Genomic DNA, 24,447 nt, shown 5'->3' on the forward strand with positions numbered 1-24,447 from the left:
GAGACGCAGATGCGATCGAGAGTCGATCGATACCCGCGAAGAATCGGTCGGCACTAACAACAAACCACACTTGTTCCCCCGTTGTATACAAACACACGCGTTGAACACGCCAAGTAGTCACCACACACGTACGGCACTGTCGTAACACACGTGTACGTATATACGTATATTCACACAACAGCAGCAGATACAAAGTGATACAAGAGAGAAATCGAGAGACGGGGGCACAGAGAAGAGACACGCACACGAGGTGGTCCACGCTGGTCGAGTTGCACCAAAGCTCGATGAACTTCTGTCTCTCTGTGACCGCACTCTGAATATATATATATATATATTCCGCGACACGTCGTCTAGGTCGCGTCGTCACCGTTCAACGGCCAGTTTAGACCGAACTATCCGTACCTGTACACGGCACGGTTCATTCTGAGCGGTCGGTATACCGCTCGTTCGTAAGAAAAATCACGATCGCTCCGGGACGCAGATTCCCCGCACCAGTCGCGCACAACTTGTTTACTAGAACGCGCACCACGCCATGCCCCGTGAATGCGCGACCGCCTCCGTGCTCCCCTCGTCCCGCCGCGAGCAAAACAAGACTCTGCGCAGTGGCCTACCGCGCACCTTCCGGGCCATGTTCGCACGAGCCGATGTGTGCGCCGTTTGTCGTTGCCTCGTGCTCCACCAAAGGCGCCTTCGTCCCCTCGTCGGACAACGTTCGCCCCCTCTCTTTCTCGCTGGATCGAGACACCGTGAGCGCTATCCTCCTTCTCCCTTTCTCCTTCTCCCTCTCAATGGCTTTTTATCTGTCCCTCCTTCTCCCTCTCTCATTCTATCACTCTTTCACTCACTCTCCCTCCCTCTGTCTCTCTCTATCTCGTGGCTCTCTCGGTCCTGCGTTCCGCGACCGACTCGACTCCGCTTCGCGGGTTCCATTTCCCCTTCCTTTCTCCCGAACCAAGCTCGTGTCTCTATCACGTTGCCTCCACACGATAGCCCAGCTATATCGTCCGACGAGGCATAACGGCCGCCGCGTAGAATTCAACGGATCTCGTCTTACGCGTTCTACGACGCAACCACAGTTCGCCACGTAACGCGTAAATCGAGCGGGTCATCGTACCCTTGCGCCGCCACACGTTGCTTACGTTCCTTCGGAAAATTCCGTGGACCAGTCTGCGGTCGTACAGCGACATCTAAGAAGGACTAGTGAGAAGTTACGGTCGCGTTGGTACGGACGGTTTCTAAAGTACCCCGCAATGGACAAAAATATTGGCGCGAAAAGTGTATACATATGTATTCTGTTTATGTATTTATTTAGACGCTATAGTCTTTTGTACTTTCTTGTTAGTTTTGGTTAGATTGATAACAGCATTATTAATAGTTTCTGCAACTGTACTATACTTCTGTTCGATAAAGTCGTACTCCGATAATTGTTTTACTGAAAAAGTTTTATTACTACGTTTTACAATACAGCTTCTTCGACATAGTGGACAAATAGAAAAATGGATTATTTAATGCATCAATGATTATACCGTGAAAATGATAGGATCACTATGTGCTAAAAGTGTTCTTAAGTTAGACATCGCGATACCGAGAGTAAAGTGGCAAGGCCCAGTGCCATGGAGACAGCGCAGACAAGCGATAGAGTATCTCTGTTGTAATTCGGACAGAGTTCCGGTTGTCTGCACCTCCTGAAAAAAGATTCGATAAAATACAATCTTCGCGAGTGTTCATCGGTCGTAAACGATTCTTACGATAACTTAGCATCGAATTACTCACCATTTTTCGATAAATATAACAACTACGCCCGTGACAACTTTATCGAGGAAAGTCACGGTGGAGTAAACGACGGCGCTTCGCTCCGTTCGCGGACCAATGATCTCCGCGGTCACGCTTAAAGCTGTGACCATCGTGATGGAGCTTGCAGCTCCGATTAAAATTGCAACTATGTAAATGATGGCCGCGTTGTTTCCGCCGAATTTCGTGACCACCGCGGAGAATATTCCAATAAGCGTGCCCAAGAAATAACACATCTGAAAAGAAGGTTCACAGTGTCTCTCTAAAATAATGGTACTTGTCGTGGGCATTTGTCTCTTTTACTAAGAAAAAAAACCAACGAACCTTTGTACCGCAGGATTTATTTATGTATTTCAGCAGTAAAGCCGCCACAAAGGAGGACACGTACGAGACCAGCGGCACAGTCGCCAATGCTTCTTTTCCGTCGATGTCCGTTTCTTCTATGTACAACGGCAAATACACCGTGGCCAGAGTAATGAACAGTCTACTGGCTACGTACAGCATCGCCACTCTTAACAAAATGGTCGAACTGAACCAGGAGCTTCGATTGTTCGGAGGATTATCGAGCAATCGTCGAGACTCCTCGACGTTCCCTTTATGCGGCGCAGGACTCTCTAGGAGATGTCCTTTCAAGAGAACGTGGAAGAATATGGTGGTGACCATACCGATGAACGTCAGCGTCAGTACGATGTTCTGAAAGGGATGATAGTCGTTAAGTCCATTACTCGTCTCCGTTACAAATTTCTTTTAACCCTTAAAGTTCTTAAACCCTCGAAATCCTCGAATAATAAGCCAGACCAACAACTTGTTCTTTTTTCACTGCTAATGTTTCGGTATAATGAAATAATCTATTTTTTACCGAAATAGTATTGTTGGTGATTGACAACGCAAATGAGTTTTATAAATGAATAGGTGATAGTCATTATCTTGTAATTAATTCTTTCATTTAAGATACTTACTCTAAATTTATAACTGTCTTCTTGAGCAAGTCGTACGACATCTTCCTCGTTTGTGGGCAGAACTATCCACGTGACGACGAACACCACCACCGCTGCTCCTACTTGAGCTGAATATCTGTTTTTATCGTAGACTGTGGTCAGAATTAACGCAATGAAATGTGTCCAATGGGGGAATAGGGTAGTTTTACCTTATCGCGGTTAAGTCCGCTCGTGCCAACGGTGAATTCGTCAGGGCGGGGATCATGGACAAATGGGAGATTTGCACAGCCGCCCATCCTGTTTGAAATATGCTGATGCTGACCACGTAGACGAGCATCACGGCTGTATTGGAGGGATCGGCGAACCCGCCGAAGATCACAGGGAACGTCAAGGTGACCATAAAGGAGCCGATAATATGCCACACTTTCTTCTTCCAATAACGATCGACCAGTATACCGAAAATGGGCGTCATGAGAGCATCCACGATTTGTCCTGGGAGATATCGGATAACATACATTATATTAAGAGTTAATTAATTAAATTTGTGTTCAGCTTCAAAATTCGAATATCGAGGGTGAATTATTTTAATCGATCCCCTTGAAGCGCATCGAAACTGTTGATGATACCGATAAATGTTTTAAATAAAAGTTGAATGGTTTCAGAAAGGAATTAATTTGATGGGAGTAGTTTTTTGTAGATGGATGCGTATAGGACATATAAAGGGCAAATTAATTTTTTTAAATGGAATCATATATCTGTTCGTTATTCCCTATGAAAATATAGTAAACTATTTATGTCGAAAAATAATTAGTTTAGAAGATACTTTTATTTTGATATTGCGCGCGATACTACGCGCGACATCTAACATCGAACATCACCTTTAAAAAGGTAAACGTGATATTACTATACAATATGTATTACCACTGTGGTAGTATCACCTCTCAATTTTGAAATTAAAATGTCTTTTAAACTAATGGTTTTTCGACATACAATACACCGACTAATGAATTAAAAAACTACTCACGTCAAACTATTATCGAGTGAATCGATTTGAATGACTCACCCTGTATAATCTAGGTTTAACTAAGGTTTACACGAAAGCATCCCTAATCTGTTCTCAACGATGTAAACTACTGCATATTAAAAATTAATGGATTAAGGTTTTTATAAGATTCAAAATTTCCATATGTGTATTACCTAAAAGCAAGAGGGCGCCTGCAGCAAGTGGTTGCAATAAAGCCACCCTTTGGAAGTAGATGAGGGTGTAGGAGAACCACATGGCGGCAGTGAGATCATTGAAAATGTGTCCCAGGGCGTACGCCAATTTGGTCGAAGTGCCGATTTTCCTCTCCAACAGTGGAGACCGTTCTGCATCGTTCTCCATTTTTTTTTATTTATTTAAATACTGAATCGACCACTGTTACGTTGTTGCAAGACGTTTCGAAGCAGCTCCTGTTTCAGGTGAATCCGTTGTGGTTGTGCGATGGATTCTTCATCTTCGAGGTTCTGCGCTGCACAAAGTGGATCGTGAGTATGAAGTCACTGACACAGATCACGAAGTTTCCGTGACGGTTTAATAGATAATCCGATTCTTAATGAAGCGATAATGTATCGAACACTCTTTCCCCCGAGGTATTAACAGCTGCCGTTCGATCCATTAATAGTCGCCTACGTCAAATTTTGTTACGATCGCGTATTTGAATTACAGGGACGGTTAATACAGCGAATAGACATTCATATGTATCGTGAATCAGCTATTGTTTACAATTCCGCCCACGCGTTCCGACTTCTAGTGCCACATTTCCCGGTGGTGAGGAATCATCGTTTAAAATTGCTCAATTAAAATTAACACAACGAAATCACGTAACAAATTACCGGTAATTCTTGCAAGTCTTTTCCCCGTGGAACTACGATTACGATGCGTGTAAACACGTTACGTGACTTTTCCAAGTGTCACGGAAATGATGCGCCCTGTGTTTGATATCCGGTTTATGAAACACGACGCAGGTATTTGAAACTGTCACGTCTAGAAGAAAAAGACGGAAGTGTCTTTCTAAAGTTTCCGTGCACATTTTACCGAATGCTTGTTTCGTATCAGGTATAATTCTGAGTCAATGTTTAACTGGTAGCATTGTGCATGAATTCACCTTTCGAGGACGGGCAGGTTTTTTCATGACTGTTTATATTTTCGAGTTAGAACTGATATACATTTGTTATCGCGTTAGAACACGAAAAATAAACGATTCCTCTGGAGCCTGAAAATAAGCTTCCCGACCTCTAAAGATTAAAAACACCTTTCCGTTCTATTTTTCAGTAAAAGTGTGGAAAAACGTTGAAGAACAATCATAAATAATATTGAAATAACATGGGCTTGTAAGTTTCTTAAAAACTTTATCAACTTTTTTAGCACATGTGATAACGTCACCTAATCATTAGAAAAATAAAGATTGTCGTTAATTAAACGGCAAAATCTAAAATGTCCAGTTTTTTTACTTTCACGTGCTCCACGTGGAGGGGATTAAAATTCAAAACCACAACGTAAGTCGCGGTCCCGTTTATGAATTTCGCAAAGCCTCACTCACCGTCCGCCGTCAATCCGATCAGTCAAGGAGAACGCTTAAGCGTAACAAGGATGACGAAGGGACGATGCTCGCGGAGACAGCCGTGTGTCTCAAAGGAAATCGTCGCGCGCAGCTTTCCTTTCACCTGCGAATAAATTTCCGTTAAAGGCTTTACCGCCGGCACTGGCAAAACCACGTCGCGGGCCCGAAAGCTGATTATCCCCCGATGTGATTCGCGATCGATTGACCGTTACAAGACTCGATGACCATTAACTCGATTCACTTCATTGAAAACACAGAACACACACACACACACATACACTGGTGCTCCACTGTCACAGGATATCGAATTCAACGCGTCCACCGGATGAACTCTCGAATGGCCTATTTGTTTCTGGTAATTAAAACATCACTTCCGGTGTTGCCTTCCCTGCGCGTCGATCGATCACTTTCCCGCGTCGAATTGCATACAGAAAGACCGCCAATGTCCACGGTGGTCCCCTGTTCGTAAATATCCCTCCAGGAAATGTAAACGGTCTTGAAATCGGTCTAGATCTCCCCCTAGACAGAGGAGGGCCTGCAGAGACACCGTTGCCGGAAGTCACGAGCGCCAGACTTACGGGCCCACGGCCGTGCAGAGTGACCACGAAATCAAACACTGCGATCTTTCCCGTATGACAAAGCGAACGTTAGCGTACACACGACATCCACGGGGTTCACGAGCGTGAGCCCAGAGCATGCGGCCTATCCGCCGCGTGAGCACCTGGAAGACTGGACTTTCAAACCACACGCCGTTTCCCGCTTCGTGGGCCGGCCGGCTATCGCGAAATCGACGCACGTCTCGATTACAACGTCACGGGCACGGACTCCCCTCGCCGCGATAACCGCAATCTTATCGGGAACCACGTTGCTCGTGGACAATCTCTCCTTGTTTTGCAACGGAACTTTAATCGCAACAATCAAGATTCAGGTACTTTGGGAAACTTCGGTTGAATACAGCACTCGGTATGTAAACAAACTGGGCACGGCATTGCCATTGAGTTTAATTGATGATGGATCGAGTGGGGGCCATTTTGAATACGTCGTGGTCAAGCTTGTGGTTGCTGAGAAAATGATTGATTTTGTATGAGGTGATCCTTACACGTTCGAGCTGTTTGAAGAAATGTACTATTTCTTAGAGATGGACAGATGGTATAGTCACGTTGAGAAAAACTGTAGCAATGAAATGTTCGAAACAATCGAATCATTTGTTGAATGAAACATTTAATTAAAGATGCAATTATCAATACTTACAGCGCTTGCAATAACACCAGAGAATCGGAAAATACCGAGTCTTTACGATGGCACCACGCAGAATCGTTTTACCAAACAAATGAAAAAAGTGTAGAGAGGAGGACCTGCGGCACTTGTTCACAGTTCACTGATACTTAAATTTCAAAATCGACGGAATATTGAAAAAACACTAAGGAACGATAGAAAATATGATAATCGTATTTTGACTAATTAACGTCTTCCTTTCGTGAAGATTACTACCGACTGCTTGCAGTTTTGTTTGCATTCATTGATATAGGTAGTTCGAGTGCAGAATAATCTATAACGTTTCCAGTGCAAACATTGATCGAACCGTCGGAGATACTCCGAATTTATCATTGGTAGAAATAAATTTTACACGATATAGTTTTTCCAGGTAAAATCGCGAAGAAAGCCCCTGTACATAATTAATGTCGCATGGTGTTTATAGGACGGCTATATTTGCAAGGAGGGTAGAGCTTGGGCACGATACATTTTGCTGGAAAGACACGAGTAGCTGCTGCAACTCGGTTGGATGTCTGCGGTTCGGTGCACGGCCGTGATTAATACGCCCGTGGTGCGTCTGTGTGTGTGTGGAACGTAAGGGCATCCCATAGGTGGGCAGGAACGGCTCTGTAATCCGAGCCCGCGAGAGAGAAACGCCAAGTGCGTACAGAGAGAAATCGATACCGAGCAAGTTCTTGTACGGTCTCTCCAGTTAGGCGGTCTTGCGAACTACAGACATCCCGAGAGTTCGTTCACCGGCCACAGCCACGGGCGAAACCAGTATTTCATCAAACGTGACGTATTTAGCTCACCGAGACGAATTACATACGCTCGCTGATTGAGACTGTCAATCCCCAGTCGCGAGTGCACACAACGACCACCAAGGGCATTTTTATTTAAGTTCCCTAAACTATATCTAATTAATGTAATAATTCCGAGGACACTTACGGGATGGTATTTCTTGTCTCATAACTAGGTTAGGTTCGCTTATACCCACAAGTCGGTTAACGTGTTTCTTACAAAATCAGATTTATTTCGAATAGGTGTATACAAATCGAATTCTGGCTCGAATGTACCATTGACATTAATTGAATACACGGTATACGCCACATCCCATACGTTTACAGAGTTCGTAACTGAATTACTTACGCGGTCGTATGCCTGACCTTAATTTCGTATTGCGTACCTCGAATGAACACATTTCTCCGATTTTTTTGGTACAGAAGTTGCTCCCCGGTCGATCGAGGATATCATACAGGTTTTCTGGGGTTTCGAATCCATCTTCGACTCAAAGCGTCTTAGAATAGATAAACATTTCCTTAAAAAATATAACAGTACGAAATATTCGCAAGTATCGATAAAAATGGAGTGAACGCTTCGTAAGACTGAATGCGATATATGTATGTACATAGAATATAGAATACTTCAGAAAGTCTGATGTGGACGATGGAGATAACATTCGTAGAACTGTCTCGAGATTGCTACTACAATCATGTAGTCCAATGTTCCTCGTCATGGACGAAATAGAAATTTGGTTCATCACTGGGAAGTGAGTCGAGGAACTTTTATTCTGACGAGCTTTCATGCTATAACTTCGTTTTTTCAGAGGCGGCGTACTCCGTACCTTCGAATTGCCTCAAATGAATCTGTCAATTACACTTTTTACGTTAGCGATAGCATGGGCATAATTGTATGAGAGAAAACAAATCGCAAGTACCTGTAAATGTAGATTGACTTCTGCTGATCGACTTAAATATGGAAAATTCCCGCCGCTCTTTAGGTGCGCTAATTTAGCGTTCGGATAACATTTATACATCTCTTCCCTTACTGAGTTTGATAGGGCGTATTCATCGAACACATCTATAATCGTGATGGGCAAATGACATATCTTTTGTGGTTGCACGTAACAATTTACGCAATTTATCGTCAATCGAGATGCTAGCTCTGGTTGCGTCAGACTCTCCAACTGTAAATAAAAACTGTACTTTTAGGCACGTGCTTCCAGAAACATGAGGAGTGTACAAAAATATTTACCCTTTCCACCATGAAGTCTATGGCTTCGACCATCTCGCTGTCGACTTTATCCGTCACGAAGTTCCCCATCAACATTTTTTTCAAGACTAATGAGGGTAACATCCAAAACCTGTGGAATCAAATAGATTAACCATAATTGAACGCAAAACACGTTCGAGATAACGTATCGCGTTATGTTGTTGGCGTGCTTATCTTGAAACGAGCCAGAAACAAACGACAGAACGCAACAAATTCCTCCGTTTCGAAATACGTAAAAAAACGACGTAATATACGTACACTCCCGCAGAATCGTTGTAACTGAATACCGATGTATCTGTAAAGGTGTTACAGAGTATTAATGACGCTACTCTAGGACAGTGAGCGGTAACCTCGGTGAACTTTTGAGCCAGGAAGCCACCTAAAAAGAAATATTTCACCTGAAACTTCCATTATTCTATTTGATATTATAGGGTCAACGTAACGATTCGTTCATTCTGACCTAATGAAGCGCCAAATAGGTGCACTTTATCCAATTCCATGTAGTCTAAAAGTTTTCGAAATCCATCACACCATTCCTTGATGTTCCAGTATACCGGTGCTTCCACCTGGAATTTCATTTGTACCTTAATATCGATTTATTTCGCAAATAATAGCGCGTCAGTATTATTTCTAACGCTCACTGATATAATTCGATATCCCTTGGCTGCCAAGCCCAATAATTGTTTAAAGAATACATCCGCCGTTCCGCTAACTGGTGGAAGACATATTAGTGGGCATTTTATGGTTTTCGGACTGGAATCGTATACTTTCCATCCCTAAAATAATGATACTAATTCAATAATATCAATAAAGTGCACTGACTTCGATTGAAGTCGAGTGAGAGACGACGTCGACTGTGTTGATCTGATTTCGGAGCATGATCCGGATGGCGGCATAATATGAATCGAGTATCCATACTCCTGTTTGTAACAAGATTTTCAAAACACCAATATACTGGTTATAAAATATATTTCTTATTTGTTCTATGTATACATTTCTATCTAACAATTATTTAAAAGAAATGACATCGATCGAAACGGATGCGTTAAATTCGCATAATCCTAAACATCTGACGGCATTGGTTTACTATTCAATCGCGTCCTCGAGCATGAGATTTGTTTACTACAATCGTAGTCGCGAGGTCATTATTAAGTGTATGGATTCTCGATTGCGATCTCGTCGATGAAACGATCATTCGAATCGAGAAGATGCATCGTTCGCTTAACAATTTTAAAACAACTGAATAAATTCCTACTTTACCTTAGTGCCATCAGTGTCGACAATGATTTTCCGAAGCGGAATGGAGCTGCGGAAGCTGAGATATTCCTGGCACCGGGATAAATCGTTCGAACACGACATTTTCGCCTCTACTGACGCCACCGATTGCACTGTTTATCGTTACAGGATTGTCGTGTTCAGGGTTATTGATATCTAGAAACACAGCACAGATGGTACAACTGGGACACCAGATAACAAGGCAGTACAAAATCAAAACTGCTTCATGTAATCGTTTGAAATGTACTCCAAACTATAGTCGATGTTTTTTTTTTCTAATTTCTTTATTTAACACTAGTCCAATTGTTCCATGTCGCCGCTCAACACTACAGACTAAGCCTACCTCAAGTCCAGGCTACGACTGAGATGTTCTCTTTGTTGTTGCACGTAGCAGGCATTCTCTATTCTTCTTGGCGTCTACTGGAGTACAACCGTATTATTTAGTCATTTGGACGGTCACATTACGTTAATAACACTGATTCGTGACACACAGTACCGACAGCATCAACTAGCTTACACCCCCTTTCCAACATCCTTCTGTTTTATTCTACTTGCTCTTCCCATGCAATTCGTCGCATTGTCACTAGCGGAGATGCCAATGCGCATGCGCGTGATTACGGTAAACAACCATATCCCCCCTGTCACTCTCGTATCGGTAATGTCGTACTGCTTTCTTACCGTTTCTGGTAAGGTGTTTCCATCTTTATCGAGCAGCTGCAACATTATGTACATTATTTTAGATTTACATGTATGTGTGTTTATATGTACATACATAATTTCTTTATTTTTCTTTTCATTCGCCAAAACGAGGATCATTTAACGTTTGAGATAGACAAGAAATATGTTGGTCAAACAGAAAATAGGTCTGATCTATTCCCCGCTTGGTGGCCGAGGCATGCGTGTCCTGGAGCGACCTCTACGATACAAGAAAAAATTGAAGTAACTTCCTGATCGTCTATTATTATGGAACTGTATGCAAATTTAAAATTAAGTGCTCCTGTATTTTAAATGTATTGTTTTATACATATTAACGAGAATAATATATAAAAATTAGTTCACTTAATAAGTAATTTAAATTACAGAAGGCAACAATGTAAAACAATTCCGAGACTATTTCACAAAGCTCAAGTTTACACGTTGCCTGCTATGAAAAGCACAACGTTATGCATGAAGAATCCACCAATAATTATTTCTCAAATACTGCGAGTTTTAATAGTTCCGGCCAGAAGAACCAGATAGATTTAGAATAAGATAAAGAAAGATTTATTTCATTAAACACTAATCATTGAGTTAACAATTATATAAGATATCGATGAGTCTTAAAGTAAGATCTTGTTCCACTTTGGTTTCTAATATGTGTGTCGTGAATACATAAAGTCCATAGTCTCCAACAAATATGTAGTCCAAGGGAACAGGCAATCAATTCAAATTAGCTAAGTTTATCGCTAATGAATTATAATTCGAATTCGAAAGATATTATTAGAACATTGGTGGAATACAAATAACAATTTATCAAACTTATCTATACGTAATATTTAAATCATTTTCCACGACCACATACGGATAGCTTCTTCATGAAAGAACTTGCATTCGACATACCTATTTTCGCCAACAAAGAAATGCCGTAAAAAAGCTCAGAAAATATCATTAAGAACGATTAAATTCCTAAGTAACCGTTCGGTGTCTTAAACATTAACGCGTTGTCATTCGCACGGTTAGCCACGACAAATATTTACAAAGGTCAGAAAAGAGGATCGCAACCACCGACTGATGTAGGGGTGCGGCAACGCTTACTTCGGGTATCTGCAAGTGTACTCGTAGGTGTTCGATATATACACGGAATACTTCTCTACCAACGTACCATCTGCAAGATTAACGATCTCGACGCTTTCATGGTATTGCCTTCGGGTATTCGCAGGTCGGTTTCCCATCCCCTTTCTCATTTTCATCCCCACCACCGTCCTTAGTTTCGGAATTTTCCTACCGCCCGCATAAATTCGAGGGATCCTTCCTGTGTTTTAACAAAAAAAAGAAACCCATAAGACAATCAACCCTCCGGAGGTTCGAACTTTCCGCGTTGTTTAGTACGGTCAATCACGTGCAATTACAATATTGTTCCTTCAACATGGGTCCTCTGGTATTATATATAAAAATCCCAAGGACCCTCCTTCTCTATCTGAAATCGTGAACGAAAATAGAAGAATAAATTGTCTGATTCGTACATATCTTTGTTGTAATTTTTTAGCAAACGGGGCGACACTGGTTCGCAGGTAACGACGCAAAGGCAATGAAGGGATACGAGGTTAGCTGGGGTAGATATTAACGGACCTGCCACTCGGGGGAAAGAAAGAGGGCGACGGTTGATTTTTTCACCCCCCTCGTGGCCCGGGGTGGGCGTATACAGGAGGACGCTTGGGAGACCTAAAACGCGGGAATACGGCCACCGTCTGGAATTCGTTTAATTTCGCACCGAAGAGGAGTCGCAGGAGTGACGGTTCCGTCGAACGATCAAGAAAAACAAAAAGTCACGTCACCTCGGTGAACATTAAAAATACACGGCTTTCAGTCGACGCCGCTTATGTAATCGCGTAGGAAGCGCGCGAGCGATCGTCGTTACCAACCGACGTGTGCCTTTACACTTATTTTTCTCTCTTCTTATTATTTTTTTTTAATTCCTGCAGCATTTCCGCTCGGCCGTCGGTTGACGATAATTAACCGCAATTCATCGAGCTATGGCCGGCGACCTATTCGCATGGTGTATCGCGGGCATTTATCAGCCCGCGCGATTAATCGAAAGCTTTTCAGTGCCCCACGAGTACGAAACGCTCAGGCGCAAGGTTTACATTGGCAGAGGCTCGAGTCATTAATAACCGATACCGTGGAGCTTCGTTCCTGTCCCGCGTTAATTCGACGTATCGAATCGAACGACACACCGGCGCTCGTTAATCTTCTTCCCCAATCCGTCACTCGAAGCGATTTATTTAAGGAACGAATGCACGTACACACGCGGCACTGCGTCTCTCTTTCTCGTCCCATCCTTTTCTTCCCCACTTTATTAGGCTTCTTTTTGACTCGACGCTAAAGCAAGCGCGCTCGCGCTCAGGCGAAACTTAATTAATGCTAGGAGGTACGTATGTATGTATATCGTCGACGTTACGGGAGCGATGAAATATCGTTTTTGGTGACGTACCGATCGCGTAATTCCGTCGTTCCGACGTTTTTCTACGTCTTGCGAAATTTCAAAGAGATCTCAGGCTCACCTTTACACGTGAGCCGCCACGATGTCAATTTCCAGCTCTCTCGGGCTTCCTCCGATAGATCACGGAAGTTTTGAGTTGGACATCACGCGCTGAACATGAACGATTTTTATAGTTATACGCTAAGATACGAGTTCGTACGTGGTGGGTTAAGAATCATAGCGGAATAAGTCACGCTCGTGCTGTTTCTCGTGAAATGGTGTTTTACGTTTATTGTTTAAAAAATCTTCGTACACTTATTGAAGTTGTAGAAACACGTCTGTAAATTCGGAAAACTATGAAAAAAGATTTTATACAATCTAGAAGCGAATTAGTCAATTAAGATTTACTTACATCGTTATGGTTCTAAACATTTTGGTTAGTTACAAATTATTACAGTGGTAATTTAAAGAAATGGAGCTTTTTTATTCATTTCTTTTTCAGGAATGTATGAATATCGTATTTGTTGTAATGGACAACCAATAAAAAAACAGCATTAATATTTACAATTTTTTGTACCATCACAGCAGAACTATTTGTTTTCACGTACAATCTTCTGTTTCGTCATCAGAAAATTGACCAGGATCTCGTGCTTTTTTAAAACTCTTAATAGTATTGAAAAACGGACGATAAATTAATGGATGAAAAGAGGGTAATGTGATTCTACACGCTTTGGTCTCCTTGTTTAGCAACGAAAAAAAGTACTGCCATTTTTCGGTAAACAATGAAATTACATTTTAATTAACTATCAAGGTAAACATATAATATTTTCAAGATTTGAAAAATATAGTATTAACTGAAATTTTCAAAATTTCGACTTACACCAACTCAGCCGGCCATATGGCGCGTGATTTCTATCCCGTAGTATCGTAACGTTCGTTCTCCACGTTCTTTTCTTTGCAATTTTCCACGAAGTAATAACACGATATAGAGAGACGCGGTAACCGTTCGGAAAGTATCGAGGTATGTACATATATACTCGCAGGCACGGTCGTTCGAAGTTTTATTAGATAGGAAATGGTTAATGAACGGTTCGGCGAGCGTCGAATTTTCCTAAAAATTGCCGGTCGGGCTCAGCGGTATCGTTCCTATTACCGAAAGGTTAACTGTCCGAGGATTTTAGAACACGTCTATAAATACCTGTAATAAAGCGGGCGATCATTAATCTTCGACGGTAATTTCGGTTTGCAGTGGCGACATTCGTCGTCTCCTTTGCTCTCCTTACCGCTTCCCTCGTCATCCCCCTCTGGCCGTCCCTTCTTTCCGTCCCTCCCTAGACGCTTCTTCTTCTCTCTTCCTCTCTGGGTGCACGGTTCCCCGTTTGTATCCTGCTCGTTCTCGCACTTTCTAGGATAATTAATGATCCTAAAAGCGATCTACTCACGGTTGTCTCGTTTCGGGGCAATCTTTCTACGTCCCGCTCATCACCGCCCCCGCCTCTTAAGTCCTCCTCCTCGAGCCACGGGACTTTGTTACGTGGATCAAAACGACTCCCATCCCACCGTTTAATTGCACAGGATCCCGCGATGCTTCGAGAAACGTTCGTCGATCGCGATAACGTCGTCGTGGAATCCAGTCAGCCACGCTTGAATGACTGACGAACGCCTCCGTAACTCTTCGCCGTGCGTTCAATCATGGAACTGAAGATCGTGCACGATGTTATTAATAGGGGTGTTACTTACGTGTAGAGTCTGTATCGTCGACGAGTTCAGTCATTCTGGCAGCGTCGCGAGTTTCGAGCCGACAGGAATGATTTCAACAACCGTGATCGAGGTGTAATCGATTAACACGCTCGTGTTGCACGTGCTTCGGCATTTGTCACATCGGAACGTTGAAACGAAGAGTATTTATGCGAGTAGGCATTTCTAGTAGTTATTTCAGGAATTAAAGGGTTTTTTGTATTGGGATTTTATTAACTTTTTTGTTATGGAGCTGGCTAGAATAATATATATTCACGTAGTACGGACTTAGCGATTCGAATGATACCAATATTGATTCCAGATGGAAAATTATGATACCTTACCGAACAGTATCAGAAATGTATTCTATTTTTGATACCTTTCGAGATTATAGATATTAAAGAAGACAGATCTCACCGATTGAAGAAAAAATTGGTTCCGCAATTTCATTATTTTCGACATTAGTTAATCAATCCTGAAAAAATGTAGCACCTTTCTTGCAATACCCATGAGTATATACAATAGATACTTTCAAAATAACAAATGGGTATCGATAATTTCGTGAAGTATCAAACGGATATTGTTTCGATATAATACTTGTATCGGTTTGGTATCGCTTCAAGAAGTATCGGCGTCGAAAATTGATACCACATGCCTAAAATTTGAATACCTTTGGATACTTCAGATTGAGTATTTTGGTACGGTAGCCCGAACTGGACAAGGTATGTACATATTCCTATTATAATTATTGTTGATCGTTATGACAACAACAATACCTGTCCGTTTGTTGCACGTAGTATAGCGGAAACTGTCAGTTTGATCGGAAAATATAAGACCTGTTGCTAGGTACAAACAGCATTGCCAAGTAATGTTTAATTTTTCTCGGATCTCCCATAGTAGCGAAAGGGTTAATAATTATTTAAGCATATATTTCATTGCATTTTGTATTTCTTTATGTGCCGTAAGTGCATAAAATATATGCAGTATTGCATCGGAATGATAGCGTGAGGTAAGTGGAACGTTTTTTGACTCCGCCTTTAAGATAACCAATTGCCTATTACGTATACCAATTTCTTAGTTATGCAACTCATTCAACAGCCTTTGTATGCACATGTGGTTCGTGTACACGTCCAGCAGGCGTTAAGTAGAATCTACCGTTTAATTCCGTTTCGCCATTTAAAACTCCGTGAACCCACGAATAATAAATAACAAGTAACGAGAAAAAGAAAAAAAAATGAATCTCAGAACAATTAAAATCGCTGTCTTCCGAGACTCACCCCAGAGACCTTCGACAATACTCCATTCTTTTAAACCTCACTTTTATCCTCCAGATACACATTGTACATTCTCTCGAATGGTGACGACAGGTTTTCCTAAAAGGCGAAACGATTACCACCGGACGAACCGAAGGTGGTTTCGGTGAAAACCCGAAAGGGGAGCGTAGAAGAATTTGCATAGACGGTCCAGGTGCCGCGAGGCGTCTTCGACGGCTCTTCGCACCCGTCGATCTCTAATTATCTGGAAACAGGGAACAACATCCCCTCCACCCTTCTTTCCCCCATAATAAACGAAATATTTTCATGACAATCGAGCGAACGAGAGAAGCGTTAAGAGATGCTCGCCGGGGCATTATCTCACCTTGGCTAATTCCTTCGACGCAAGTTACCAGCTCAACCTCCCGTGTACCATCGGCAACTGTCCTCTCCGTGTTTCTCCCTTCGACAAATCGGTCGTCTCTGTTCGCCCGCCAGTGAATACGGAAGCGACGAAAGCTGGAATTTCCGGTTGATTCGGCACGCTAACGATGGGGTGGTTCAACACCCCATCGTGGGGACCACGAAGACTTACGCGCGAAGCATCCCCCCCCCCCTTCTCCTCTACCATTGTCAACCTTTCGCCGCAATCTGCTCGTCGATTTGCACAATAATGGACACGCACTGGCGAACACTAAATTAACGAAGAGAGAAACCGTTGTTGCCATCGCTCGCGTCTCTGCGTTCTTCGTGCGTTTCCTCCGCTGTGCTTCGACGAGGACTTTCACTGTTAAAATTTATTTTAACAGTTTAAGAAGTTATCAACGTACAGGCAGTAGTTCCTTCGTGGCAAGCGACTATAATCGCCTATCAAAAGGACTAAACAGTTACCGATGTTAAATAATGGTTTGCAAAATGTCTATTAATTCAAGAAGTATTATTTTATTATAAAAATTGGAAATTCCACGTTCGATCAATGAAAAACATCGAGGTAATTTTTCGTTTATCTTTTACACGTTATTCGAAACACTGTATCGAAGATCATAAGTCTGCCCATCTCCGAGCGTAGAAAACCGACGAGAAATAGAAAAACGTACGGAACGGAGCTCCGAGGGAATTGACCGCGTTCCGAGAAACGGACTGCTTGAGAAACGGAATCGGTTAGCCTCGGAAGGTATAATAAAGCGAAATCATTTTCATTATTCTAATGGCTGGCAGCCCCGTACCACGTACGGGAACCACGATTTCACGAGCGAACCGACTCGAACTGACGTCCACCGCGAGCGTCGTCCAATCGTGTCAGTCCGTAAGGAGGAACGTTTATAAAACGAAAATACCTATGCACGTACTCGAAACGCCACACGATTCCGTTGGATCTTGGTGATTCATCGTCGGTCGAATAAGCTGGCGAACGGGGCACCGATGGTAATTTCAACGCTCAACGTCCCAGATTTCCGCGGGCTCGCGAGCCGTACCGATTCCGCGAACAGAAAACCTTTTCCCAGTCTGGATATCCGTTCTTGCATCAATATTTAATCGTGGCTAACAAGATGGCGGCGGTATGCACGCCACCCAGATGGGCTATAAAAGCGCGAAGGGGGCCCCGGTAATAGTTAACTCACGTTCCACGGCACATCCTTGTGCGCCCGGCCTACGACGCGAGTGCTCTATGCATCGACGACAGACGTTCACGCGAAAGAAAGAGAGAAAGAGAGTTCTCGCTGCCAATGGGGTGGGAGACGAATAGAGAGTTCGAGCCCCACGGTTTCCAAAGGTGGAACGAAGGAAGGAAGAGCAAATAGATAGGCCTCGTGGCCACGCAGAGGCCTGAGAATTGTCAATCGAAGGTGCCAAGGAACGAGAGAATGTCCCGAGGCGCGGCTTCACAAACATCCTTCTTTTGCACTCCGCCAGCGAATGGGACTCGCGTAATTGCGATCGAACATCGATTATCCGTTGTATTCTCTGACCGTGTAAGTATTACCGATTTAGTTGGCGGTGTGGATGAGTGGCAAAGGAAATATCATTTTTCGAGATTTTGTTGTTGAGAAGTTAATCGTGGATAAAAAAAAGTATCTGTATATTTGGGTCCTTTGTTATGAGTATGTTGAAGAAAGTGAACAGTAGAGAGCAATGAAATGTATATTATTTGAATGATTGCTGTTATTAATAGACTGCGCGATTTTTATGGAAATTATAGTTTCGAAAGTTAGTTATGAAGACAGGAGCAATTGTAGAAATTTATTTTCTCTCGTAAATATCTTATTGGATTCAGAATAAAGTAGAATGTCAATTTTTATTGAAAAATGTTTCAAATATTTTACTTCATAAGTATTCCAGAATTTCTTCAGATTTTTTGAAAGGCTAAAACAGTACACAAAATTAGTTTCGGGCATAAACAATTCACTGTACCTACAGTGTGTGAAAAAATATGTACGTTTGCCTACGACATGTTGTAACAGAAATTTTAATAGACAGAAGTTTCCCTTTCTCAGTGTATTATATTTGTTTACAAGACTATCTTCTATGCAATGTCGTTGTTTACTGTTTCATTTACAATTTTCAAGAATATGACACTATTCCTGAATGTTCAACGTAATCAAAAGTGATCTGTACTATATTAAACGATAGAAAAGATGCGAAATTATAAAGCCTGGATTATCGTGATACCTTCTTTTACTGCAAAAATCGAGACCGTCGGGCACACCATAATGGTAGCACGGAAATTTCCCGGGATCATTAATTTTCCAGCGGATCTGAGATCGACGATAACGCGAAATAGCCGGTAATGGCACGTATTTACGAGCGCTTTCGTAGAACAAACGAAGGACCCCCAGGTCAGGGTTTAATTTCGGAATGGCCCGGGTTAATCCCTGGGACCCTCGGCTAATGTGCTTGGGGATTCCGTAATACGACGAAAGTCGGTGCCCTCACGGCTACTTCGGCTTTCCTGCCACAATTTCTCGATTACGACCCGAGCATACGGGTGGACGAGCAGGAAACACGTGTGTGCGCGCGCGCGCGCGCGCGCGCCACGTAGGTATGTTTCGATGCGTTTGCTCGTCGATGGCATAATTATGCGTGGGCTGTGCGAAATTGATAACAACGTGAGCCTCGTACAAAAATATCGTGGAAGTGATATTGCAATAATTAAGTCGAGGGAAAACCCAGAGTCGCACGCTGTAAGAATATATTTAACGCTCGTTGAACGACCGATTGTCAGGATGTACATATATACCTATTACACGACGGCTGATATGAGCACGCAAAACCGTTTGAGAATAGAAACTGACCCAGCCAGAATGTTGCGCACGTCTCGTTCGAGCGAACGAACTGGGTTTTATTTCCCCGTCGAAGGTTCTCCTATAAAATTTTGGAAATCGTAACGGTTTAAATTGGAATGAGCGAGGTCAAGTCGAGCCACGGAGGACCGTCGGTTACAGGTCTGGTGACCTTCCGAGAAACACCGTAACGGACAATGACTACCTATCCACCGTGTCGGAAATTTCGATGGCCGATCGGTTTCCAGTTGCGGTGCAAACGACCAAACGAATTGGCAAACGCGCCTCGTTGGATGTCTTCATATTGGAGTCGTCTGAAGAAGCAGTCGTTTCCGAATAAATAGTCGCTACCTCGACCAGAAGGGTACAATTGTTCTATCCGTTTGCATTGAAACGGTCTTCTTTCGCAGAAATCAAATATCAAATGAACCATTTACATATTATTGCATAGGTATACGATAAGATAAATGATACTACGTTGCTATTTCAAGAAAGTCAACGAAGAAACGACGGGACATCCCTTCGTCCTAGTCGATATATCCTACGTTTGTCGAAGCGAGCGAAATTGTAAATCGCAGGAGTAAATCGTGCATCGTCCGTGGCGTGCAATTATCTCGCGGTTGGTCCGCGAGGTCACAGGGGCGGATCTTTACGGCGTGGTTCGGCTCGTTTCTCCGCGTAGATCCATATACCCTTATAAAGGATCACGTTTGTAAATCATAAAATTCACAGTTTCACACGGTCTCGACTTCGCCCCGGACCTTCGTCCCTTTCGTCCCTCGCCCCGGCGGAGGAGAGCCCTCTCCACGGGCTGCAATTACCTGCAATTTGTACTACGAGGCACCGTCGGCGCCATCTTGGCTGTATATGTGACGTGGGGCGCATGCAGATGCGCGCGGGAGCACACCAGCAACCGGAGGACGAACCGGGGCGAAACTGGAAGAGGAGAAGCTATAGAGACCTAACCTATGGAGAAAAACGAGAAGGAAAAAGTGGTAGGAGGAAGGAAGAAACGGGAGAAAAACCAGGAGGGGGGGGGGGATAGTTGAAAAGGGTGGATAGATATTCACCGGAGATTATTGGATTTCGGAATGTTACGGAAATCGCAACGCTTCCATTTCGGCTTTAGGAAGTCTTTTATTAAGCACTTTTTTAATTCATCACACTTGTTGTAACCCTTTCAAATAAATATTTCCAGATTTCATGCTTTTTATGCGTTGCGGAGAATGTTTCCAACAGCCACAAAAATGGCGACATCGCTGAAGGGTTCATACATAAGTACGAACACGTCGAAGCGCATGAATATTGTCATGTAGACAATATGTGACATATTACATACTTACATATTTGTATAGATAATGTGTGTATGATAGTGGTGATTGCATTAACTAAATTAGTATAATATAAGCAACACATATTATCATACGGTGGAAATTGCTTACACTTGACAAGTTACAGTGGTAGTTTAACCAAGGCGATGGTTCGAATTCGGCAATCTTCCTCTATTTGCATGGAGTTTATATATGTATATTTGTGGAGTATATACATTTTAGCATTAGACTAGCATTCGGAAACCGAGAACGAAAAACAAGGAGAATAAAATAAAAGAGTCAAAGCTTGTAGGTTCGACTGACCACGAAGTGGAGGAAGAAGAACAGGAATACGATTCGAGAATGGTATCTAGCGAAACGGGCCGAGATGAGTCTTATTACTGACGGGATCAAACAGCCGTTGGAGTGTTAACTGCCCGTGCTCGCGAACAGAAACGAACGGGCGCCGAAACCTGTGGTTTAATACCATTTGCCAGTAGGCGCGTTCGCCTCCACCCTTAGACCCTCCGACTTCCTTTCATGACGCATCGCTTAAAATGGTGGTTGACCGAATGTACTTACAATACTTACATGTACTTACCTACAATACTTACTGCACCCGTTAATTCACAAACTGCAGATGTTTATACAAAATCATACCTTCGTGGATTATTTTATATCAGATCAGAACCAAATGAAAATTTATTTCGTCTATTACAGAATTCACTACCTACACTATTATGAAAAATTTTCGAAATTTTTACCGACGGTTGTGTTTCATTGTTTCGTACAATTGTACACGCTGTATATACATAAAATTTTCTGCTTAATCGTTCCTTTCCGCCACCATATGTATCTTCATAATAACCCGTATAGATCTACCGGTGCGTTCCAACACGAAGGACATTCTGACGCTTCTCGTTTTACGTTTGTTATCACTCGCACCATTTCTTCTTTGTCGCTCGTCCATCGTGGAACGTGGCAGTGCACGAGAACAATGTTTCTTCGACAGTAATGCGTCATTTACCGAAACAAAAAAAAAAGAAAAAAAATGTGCAAGTGAGAAGGAAGGTGTATCGTGACGATCTCGAAAGAGGATCTTTCGCGGCACGGTATCGCTCCGAACGATCGTTGCAATCATGGCCAATTACCCGGCGACCTTACGCCGCCATATCCTTCCGATGGAACACGACACGGCAATGAAAAACACGACAAGGGGAAATCGCAATCTCTCCCCGGGGCACTTCCATCGAACTCTCGATCGGCCGCGAGCCGCTATTGCTGTGGAAGTTAACAAGCGTGTAGAAAAAGAAATGGAAGAATATAGACATCAACCGGGACATGGACGAGCGGTGGCCGGGCGATCGTTATCGGTCGATTGCGCCGCTTAATAATTGATTCCCTTTGCGAGGAAAATCGACAGAGTAATCATTTATTAAAGAGTAGCGGTACCGTTCCGCTATAGGTTGCAGCGCGTGCACGCACGCCTCGGAGGCAGATATCGCGAGCAGTATCCCAGGTTAAAACGGAAGCGAGAACACGGTCGCCGAGGGAAATCCCGTGCCTGAGCGCATCGAAAATCTCCGTCGTCGTGTCCCAGGGCTTGGGTTCGTGGCGCAGGGGTCGTTATCCGATAGGGTGCGCGAAAGAGTGAGAAAGATAATACCACCTCGAGAAACATACATATACGAGATACAGAGAGGGATAGAGAGAAAGAAAGAGGGAAAGAAAGTGTTGTTGTCGGTAAGGGAGAGGGTAAAGGAGGAAAGCCGAAGAGGGAGGTGTCGATACCGGGCGTGACCACAGATCTACCGCCTACCACAGCCCGATACGCGCTGCCAGGCGACGGCGTTGGCGTCATAGGCCTCCGCCCACTGAATCCTATACCGCGCCTGCTGTCTGCTCGTCCTGTCCGACTGGGGAACGCTCGTAGCCTCTACCGAATCGTGCGAGAGAGTAGAGGGGATCGTGAACGAGACCGTGCTTCCAACCGTCAGATCGCAAGGGGACGCGAGTGTGCGCGCGTCAGCTCCGTCTTCGAGTCGTTCCATCGTTCCTCTGTTTTATATTACCGGTCCGTTTTCGTTCCGTTTCGCACGATCAGTTCTCGTTTCGACTTTCTACGCTCGCCGTTGCTTGTGTAATCGACTGGGATCCTTTGAGTGACGGGACGCGATGTCGAGCGCAGAGACAGAGTAAAAACCAAGAATAATCGAATGTGCAGATCACGGTATCGTTAATATACCCGGTCAGCTCGCGTCGCGCTCGTGCGTTTTCGCGAACACACAGCCGTTCCACTCTCCGCGTGTCCTGTTCCGTCTTTTACCCCACCTTTCCCCATTCCAGCCACGAGACTTACCGTCCTACCCCCTCCCCCCGTCCCACCACTCCCGCCGTCCGTCGTTCCTTCCTTCCTTCTTCCCTGAAGTGTCAGTCCCTTTCGGTATCGCGGTGTGCGCGCATTACCGTCGTACCGAACACGACTCCCGGGCTCCAATATACCGTATACTTACACGGGTGCGCGCGCTCTCTTCGATTTGTAAACTGTCCGCCTTTTTCGATTCTACTGTGTGCTGTTTGTGCATCTCTCCCACGATCGTCGTCGACGGGAACGTAGTAGACGCTTGTTGTCGGCAAGAGGAAATCTCGCGCGCATGTCAGACATCAGTCCGCCGCCGCGTGTGTTCTTTACGGCTTGGTGACAGCACGGAGGAGAAGACATCGCATCTAGAAGGAATTGGAAGACCACGGCACCGGTGATAATCGATACGGAGCCCCAGTGAAGCTTAGACCACCGCTGTGTAACGATCGTTTGTTCGGTGGAAACGGAAAATCGATCAGAGACATGGACACGTAAATCAGTAATCGAACGGGGTGATTCATCGATGTGCAAATGATACGTGATTCGATCCACGGTATTTTTCACCGGTAACCGCGCGACCATTTACCGATTGAGCCGATATTTAATCCCTGTCCCGCGACACGTGCGATTCACGCGGCTTCCGAGAAGAAAAACGTGTCGAAGATACCAATCCCGGTTTCGTTGTCTATTTAGCTACCGCGTCTACGAAGCTACTGCGTGTGGAGTGGAACACATTGAACGGTGGGGAACGACGGAATCTAGCCGCCGTTCCGCTATCTCTCCCTCTCTCTCTTTCTACCGGTCGCGATAATACGCGAGCGTTTTGGCAGCGTGTCCGGCTGCGGGGGTGTCTCTCGTGTCGTGGCGACCGCGTTCGCGGTAAAACAGCCAAAATTCGGGTGAAGAACAGAGAACCGTTGCCATCCTACGCGATGGAAATGAGCGACGAGTATCAAGACATGGGGAACCCTGGCGGAGGGGTGGCGATGGCGAACATGCCAATTGCCCATCATCGTCACACGCCCGACAGTCCAATGGTGAGTGTTTTCCTCCTTGTCGATGCTTTTTCTACGTTTAAATCGCGCCGATGTACGCTGTCGGTGAAATGCTCGATTTTTTTGTAGTAGATGAATGTCGAATGGTGATCTGTGCTCTTGATCGTGGGTTGCAATGAAGTTCAAAGTGTATATAACATAAAATTTTTATTGAATATCGTTACATCATTCAAATGCATAAAATCAGCAATTCGCATAATAATGGATTCCGGTTGTTTATGAGAATATAGTTTTTTTATTGACTCGTGTATAGAAATTATAATCGACCAGATATCGGATTATTCAAATATCTCTTTATGCTCGATTAAACTTTGTATTATGTTAAGCTTCGGAGAATCGTGTGTGTGTTAAATACATA

At 43.7% G+C, this 24,447-nt stretch overlaps 3 protein-coding genes across 3 annotated transcripts in view; 1 reads left to right on the plus strand and 2 right to left on the minus strand.

Annotated features, from left to right (window-relative positions):
- Positions 1-1,564: 1,564 nt before the first annotated feature.
- LOC107188822 (major facilitator superfamily domain-containing protein 12-like) lies at positions 1,565-5,367 on the minus strand. Its single transcript, XM_015577190.1, has 7 exons — positions 5,312-5,367; positions 3,927-4,235; positions 2,939-3,221; positions 2,751-2,865; positions 2,116-2,484; positions 1,774-2,027; positions 1,565-1,685 (listed from the first exon to the last, which is right to left on the minus strand). The coding sequence occupies exons 2-7, from the start codon at positions 4,111-4,113 to the stop codon at positions 1,565-1,567; spliced, it is 1,329 nt and encodes a 442-aa protein (XP_015432676.1). The 5' UTR covers positions 4,114-4,235; positions 5,312-5,367.
- Positions 5,368-7,655: 2,288 nt separating this feature from the next.
- On the minus strand, positions 7,656-10,495 carry LOC107188831 (maspardin-like). The gene is made up of 8 exons (XM_015577201.1): positions 10,257-10,495; positions 9,899-10,069; positions 9,280-9,414; positions 9,099-9,204; positions 8,897-9,017; positions 8,621-8,729; positions 8,304-8,552; positions 7,656-8,232 (listed from the first exon to the last, which is right to left on the minus strand). The coding sequence occupies exons 2-8, from the start codon at positions 9,995-9,997 to the stop codon at positions 8,173-8,175; spliced, it is 879 nt and encodes a 292-aa protein (XP_015432687.1). The 5' UTR covers positions 9,998-10,069; positions 10,257-10,495; the 3' UTR covers positions 7,656-8,172.
- Positions 10,496-23,949: 13,454 nt separating this feature from the next.
- The window catches only part of LOC107188018 (protein dead ringer), a 161,531-nt gene continuing 161,033 nt past the window's right edge, over positions 23,950-24,447 (plus strand). The window contains exon 1 of the mRNA XM_015576242.1: positions 23,950-24,071. Coding sequence (XP_015431728.1) covers positions 23,967-24,071 — 105 coding nt within the window. The 5' untranslated portion in view covers positions 23,950-23,966. The remainder of the gene's footprint in view (positions 24,072-24,447) is intronic.

This window comes from Dufourea novaeangliae, unplaced genomic scaffold, assembly GCF_001272555.1.
Source record: "Dufourea novaeangliae isolate 0120121106 unplaced genomic scaffold, ASM127255v1 scaffold16, whole genome shotgun sequence".
NCBI classification, from domain to species: Eukaryota; Metazoa; Arthropoda; class Insecta; order Hymenoptera; family Halictidae; genus Dufourea; species Dufourea novaeangliae.

What these genes read in the sequence shown, in the direction of transcription:
- LOC107188831 (XM_015577201.1), bottom strand. Translation starts at nt 9,997, where the DNA reads ATGTCGTGTTCGAACGATTTATCCCGGTGCCAGGAATATCTCAGCTTC. An exon ending in AGGGATATCGAATTATATCA is followed by an intron (nt 9,205 to 9,279) that starts GTGAGCGTTAGA and finishes ATGAAATTCCAG; the next exon opens with GTGGAAGCACCGGTATACTG. An exon ending in TACAACGATTCTGCGGGAGT is followed by an intron (nt 8,730 to 8,896) that starts GTACGTATATTA and finishes TTGATTCCACAG; the next exon opens with GTTTTGGATGTTACCCTCAT.
- LOC107188822 (XM_015577190.1), bottom strand. Translation starts at nt 4,113, where the DNA reads ATGGAGAACGATGCAGAACGGTCTCCACTGTTGGAGAGGAAAATCGGC. An exon ending in GCGGACTTAACCGCGATAAG is followed by an intron (nt 2,866 to 2,938) that starts GTAAAACTACCC and finishes CGATAAAAACAG; the next exon opens with ATATTCAGCTCAAGTAGGAG. An exon ending in AAGACAGTTATAAATTTAGA is followed by an intron (nt 2,485 to 2,750) that starts GTAAGTATCTTA and finishes CATCCCTTTCAG; the next exon opens with AACATCGTACTGACGCTGAC.